Source organism: Pleurodeles waltl, chromosome 5 (genome assembly GCF_031143425.1).
Source record: "Pleurodeles waltl isolate 20211129_DDA chromosome 5, aPleWal1.hap1.20221129, whole genome shotgun sequence".
NCBI lineage: Eukaryota > Metazoa > Chordata > Amphibia > Caudata > Salamandridae > Pleurodeles > Pleurodeles waltl.
In genome coordinates, this window is record NC_090444.1 from 479,016,406 (window position 1) to 479,022,405 (window position 6,000).

At 42.7% G+C, this 6,000-nt stretch overlaps 1 protein-coding gene across 2 annotated transcripts in view; it reads right to left on the reverse strand.

The window, feature by feature from the left end:
* PCMT1 (protein-L-isoaspartate (D-aspartate) O-methyltransferase) overlaps positions 1-5,638 on the reverse strand; it is a 199,365-nt gene extending 193,727 nt beyond the window's left edge. For both annotated transcript variants that reach the window (XM_069234300.1, XM_069234301.1), the window contains exon 1: positions 5,410-5,638. In XM_069234300.1, the coding sequence (XP_069090401.1) occupies positions 5,410-5,623 (214 nt within the window). In that variant the 5' untranslated portion in view covers positions 5,624-5,638. The remainder of the gene's footprint in view (positions 1-5,409) is intronic.
* Positions 5,639-6,000: the final 362 nt, after the last annotated feature.

Genomic DNA, 6,000 nt, shown 5'->3' on the forward strand with positions numbered 1-6,000 from the left:
TGTTTTCCTTCAAAAATTTGGCTGTTTCCACGTTGCGCTTTGGGGCGTTTCCTGTCGCGGGCGCTAGGCCTACCCACACAAGTGAGGTATCATTTTTATCGGGAGACGAGGGGGAACGCTGGGTGGAAGGAAATTTGTGGCTCCTCTCAGATTCCAGAACTTTCTGCCACAGAAATGTGAGGAACATGTGTTTTTTTAGCCAAATTTTGAGGTTTGCAATGGATTCTGGGTAACAGAACCTGGTCCGAGCCACACAAGTCACCCCATCTTGGATTCCCCATGGTCTCTAGTTTTCAGAAATGCACAGGTTTGGTAGGTTTCCCTAGGTGGCGGCTGAGCTACAGGCCAAAATCTACAGGTAGGCACTTTGCAAAAAACAGCTCTGTTTTCCGTGAGGTGTCCACATTGTGTTTTGGGGCATATCCTGTCGCGGGCGCTAGGCCTACCCACACAAGTGAGGTATCACTTTTATCGGGAGACTTGGGGGAAACATAGAATGGCAAAACAAGTGTTATTGCCCCTTGTCTTTCTCTACATTTTAACCCTTCCAAATGTAAGACAGTGTGTAAAAAAGACGTCTATTTGAGAAATGCCCTGTAATTCACATGCTAGTATGGGCACCCCGGAATTCAGAGATGTGCAAATAACCACTGCTTCTCAACACCTTATCTTGTGCCCATTTTGGAAATACAAAGGTTTTCTTGATAGCTATTTTTTACTCTTTATATTTCAGCAAATGAATTGCTGTATACCCGGCATAGAATGAAAACCCACTGCAGGGTGCAGGTCATTTATTGGCTCTGGGTACCTAGAGTTCTTGATGAACCTACAAGCCCTATATATCACCGCAACCAGAAGAGTCCAGCAGACGTAACGGTATAGTTTTCGAAAATCTAACATTGCAGGAAAAAGTTACAGAGTAAAACGTAGAGAAAAATTGATGTTTTTTTCACCTCAATTTCAATATTTTTCTTTTTCAGTTGTTATTTTCTGTAGGAAACCCTTGTAGGATCTACACAAATTACCCCTTGCTGAACTCAGAATTTTGTCTACTTTTCAGAAATGTTGCGGTTTCTGGGATCCAGCGTTGGTTTCATGCCCATTTCTGTCACTGACTGGAAGGAGGCTGAAAGCACAAAAAATCGTAAGAAATGGGGTATGTCCCAGTAAAATGCCAAAATTGTGTTGAAAAAATGGGTTTTCCGATTCAAGTCTGCCTGTTCCTGAAAGCTGGGAAGCTGGTGATTTTAGCACCGCAAACCCTTTGTTGATGCCCTTTTCAGGGAAAAAAAACACAAGCCTTCTTCTGCAGCCCATTTTTCATTTTTTTTTTTTTTTAAACAAAATTTTCACTGTTTTTGGGCTAATTTCTTGGCCTCCTTCTGGGGAACCCACAAAGTCTGGGTACCTCTAGAATCCCTAGGATGATGGAAAAAAAGGACGCAAATTTGGCGTGGGTAGCTTATGTGAACAAAAAGTTATGAGGGCCTAAGCGCGAACTGCTCCAAATAGCCAAAAAAAGGCTTGGCACAGGAGGGGGAAAAGGCCTGGCAGCGAAGGGGTTAAATCATATCCTTAGAGCGCACACCCTCATATAAATGCAAGTTCAAACAGCAGTAACATACGGGCATACAGACAGTTCCCTTCCCTGATTTATAATGTTTTGTAAACTGGCAGCAAAAGGGTTTGTGCTGCAAGGGGTTGGACATACTTGTCCCGAGGACAAAATAAACATGAAAGCTCGTTTTCCTTGACCACAAACAATATGTCCTAAGCATCTGCTATAGGAATTCTCCACCTTTGAAGAGGTATTGCTAATAAGGTAGACCTGCCTAAATGTACACGATTCCAGAATTACCCAACTCATGACAATTTTTGGAGTGAAAATGTAATTACATTTTGCACTAAAATCTGTACCAATTGCCTTAGGCATTTTGCATCAAAATTCTGTCTGCACTTTGTACCAATAAATTCAAAGGGCCAGGGTGCATGACTGGGTGGTGAGAGTCCCAAAGGACAGGGGCCCTAAGGCTTATGAAGGAAACATTTGCAGGACAATAGTCCAATTCAAAACCATAAGGGTTTATTTACTATTATTGGGAATCATTAAAGACGGCAAAAAGTAGTCATATTCAAATCAGCTTCAATTATATGTATTGACCCAATGGACCCAGAAGTAGCCAGAGAAATGTACATCCACAACCCTATTGCGAAAAAAAATAGCTCAGTCACAATGTTGCTGCCATGAAAAGGGGTGGGGTAACCTCAGCAGGATCCAAGAGAGTCTGGGAAATAGTTAAAATCTCTTTAGAGGAGTTCTCAGTATTTTCAATAGTCATTATAGAAGGTTGCCCAAGCAGAATGGCAGGCCCCGTAATATACATATTGGCAACTTTGAGTTTGGCTTTGTCCTCCTGATTACAAGACATACGCCAGGAGCATTCTAGCTACTTACATCTCTTCTTTAAGCACAATAGCAAGGCACTGAACTATGGAGCTGGAATGCAAGTGAGATTTTTTTTTTTTAACCTGGGCTTAAGTGACATAGCTCTGTCAAAGGAATGTTGAATCCACAAATCCACAGCCAGTGTTCTCCTCCAGAGTCCCAATAAGCTCAGGACCCTTCTCCTGCAAATAAGAGCAGAAGACTTTGGGGTTGACTTTAGGCTAAGGTTCGGAAACAGTAAAATGACCTAAAGCTAATGGTTCTGCCGCTCTGATCTGAGCCTTCAATTGGACCACAAAAGTGATCAGACAAGAAAAGGGGCACAGGAACATCCACCGTGAGCGAAGACAAATTGGCAAAAACCTGGTCCAAAATATGAACAGCCTTGTGAGTGGGAGTGTGCACTAAAAGAGTAAGCCTAACTCCAAGGAATTGCCAACAATGGAAGAAGCCAACCTACAGTTGGCTTCAAAGTGAAAATTGAGATATCCAAAAATAGTAAAATTAGTACTCTGAAGTACAAAGGGAGAAATTACCTCGGCTGCACTTAGGCCTCAGTGACCTGGAGGGCCGGGACGACAATACCTTAGGTCACCAGATAACGTAAAGTTCCTGGCTGACCCGAGAGAAAAACTCATACCCTTGCAATCAGGAATATCCATGTGTTCTTTGAATCAAGAAAACACTGATTTGAAGATAACAGCCATTACTCCTCCTCGACCCAACAAAAGGTCATGCCATACAATACAATAGTCATCAGGTAGATCTTGGGCTATAGCAGGCCTTGTAGATTCATTCAGCCACGTTTCAGTTAAAGACAGAACATCAGGAATTATGGTCAGTGATTAAATCAAAACTTCTAGTTGATTCTTCAAAGAGCAACGATTCAAAGAAAACAAACAAAAAGTGTCATTGGTGCAACCTGGAGGATTTATGCAGGTGTGGGGTAAGAGAGACTGAACCAATACCGACTGGAAAGCCACAGCATCAGCACCCACCGGAATTAGATATTGGGTGGGGGCAGGCTGTGTGACAGTGGGCCAGTGAAAAAGCTGAGCTCATCAACGTAGATAACTTTCCCGGAGATAAAATAACCAGAGTTCTTGACCCCCTTGGCCTGCTGGGGCACAAACGGGCTTTCCTTAGGTACACTAGTGTCTCGTCCGCACAGCGGACTTAGCAATACCGTGGATGGCTGCGGGCAGCAACAGCCTTTATTACTGTAAAATTACAAGAAGATCTTCTACATGGCTTCCTCTGAAATACATTTAAAAAAAACAGTGCAAGAAAACACCACGAAATGAATCCCATTTCAACTATTTTATGAAAAGGAAAAAGACAGAAAGGACATGTGCCTTTTCTAAAAAACACATTGTTCTCAGCTGTCAGTGAAAACAAACAAAAGGCCCAGAGAATTAATTTTACAACCTGGTTATGCTAAATTAAACACACATAAATAAATACTGTTTGGTAATGAGTAAAATAGTCAGCAGAACCCTAGCACTGCAAGGAGATTAAGAACACATTACAAGCCCCCACTTAAATAAATCCTGGGTTTACTGCGAACGCTGAATTTATTCCTAATGAATTTTATGTATTCTGTGTTAAGAATCTGCATAAAATTTAACTAATATAGAAAATAATGTGCATCTTGGAAAATGTGCCCACTTGAGTGGCCGCTATTAAAACATGAAATGTCTTTATTAAATGCTTATTGGTATTAATTGAAGTGCCTGCATTAGGAAAAATGTAGCTGTGTGTTATATTAATGATTAGCTGTTATGTATTTGCTTATTAATTGTAGGCTATAACTTAGCGAGGCCTGGGCCTAGTTTTGCACAGCCTCATATTAGGCTGCACTGTTTAATAAAATTGTGGAAATGTATGTTCAGAAAAATCAATACATGTACTAATCACACCCTGTTGATCAAACTTTAGCAGATGTCTTTAACTTTCTCATGCGAACTGTTTGCTAGAAAATATTGCTTCAAGTAAATGTTACACCGTATAGTTTGATGCGTGAGACAGCGATGTTCCCAAGAGCCAACAATGGATGCACTGACTGGAGTAGATACAATAATGTTAAAATGGGGAAATAAACGTTCTAACTTTTACATAAAGGTGTGGTTATTCGTGACCTCATGGGTATTGGTGTGTAAAGATTACTGATGTTAATTGATTATGATGATGTAATTGCAGTGTATTTGGGACTTATGGTGGAATCACTCTAAGCGTAGTCAAAAGGTCTACCGAACCTCTAACGCGTCCCCTTATAAAACAATGAAAGACCAAGTAGGGATCGACGTGTTAACATTACCAACACCAAACAGGCATAATGCAGCAAACATATATTACAATAAGAAAACTACTCATGAGGATTTTCCTTAGCTGTCAAAAAAAATCGTAATAAAGATGTTTTACTCCCTTTTCTTAAACTCAAAATAAAAGAGAAGCGAAGATAGAATATCTTTTGGGGATGTTGGTATCGGTTAGGCACAACTGCATACTAATAACTATGCAATTAAACAACTGCAGCCCGTGACGCCCGCTATTTCAAGAATTCGCAGAATAGGGCTCGGAGAATTCAGTTTGAACGTGTCCCCTTCAAACAAGCCCAGAAAGTCACGCAATGAAACGTGAACAGTTTTGAATTCATTGCAGCTAACTACGCGGTTTTATAGATCAACAACCATGAAAAACTTGTCGCTATCATACTATAAAAAGAAGATACTGTATTGTACGGGTCCGAGGACCGTAGCAATTTTAAGTCCTGCTCCCTGTGGCGAGCTCACCACTGAGCCAGGGCACACCTGTCACCGACTACGACCACTACTACCAGCACGGACCAACTGCCACAGTACATTCAAACTGCCCCCAGAGTTGCAACGTTCTACCGGTTAGTCTCCCCGCATACCCCTCCTTCTTATACTCAGACCTCTGCCCCTCCCCGACGCGGCACTCACTGCGCAGGTTGTTGACCAGCTCGGCGTGACAAGTACCCCCGGACTTCCAGGCCATGGCGAGGCACAGTCTGCGCAGCAGGTACAGGGCCGCCCTCAGCGCTGCGGTTGCGCACAGTAGCTTAGCCAGGAAAGACACCACTTCCAGGGCCGAGACGTCACCCACGGACCCAGCTGGGGGAGGAGCCCCAGCGTCTGCGCTGGAGGGGCGAGGCATGTCTCTGCGTAACCCGAGCCCCGCCCCCAACGTGCTACGTCCACGCCAGTCACTTAAGAACTGTTTCTTATGGTATTTTTGCGCAAGCGCACATTGTCTTGCTGTAACCTTGTTTCAAAGTTAGTGGTTGCGTTTAACGAAAAAAAAAAAAAAACTGATGTCCAGGGGTGAGCAGAACACTCTGAAGAGTCTCGTGTATTTTATGTTTATTTCATGTTTAGAGGGCCGCCGGCTTTGGCAGACGTTCCCATCTGAAGCCAAAAGAAGACAGACTGGTGCGTCTTCACCCGTTGAGTTGCAGTGGGCAAAATATATTTCTAAAGCACCCCGTGAACAAATAGCAACCACTCTATAATGGCAGTGTGGCTTGTGTTTCT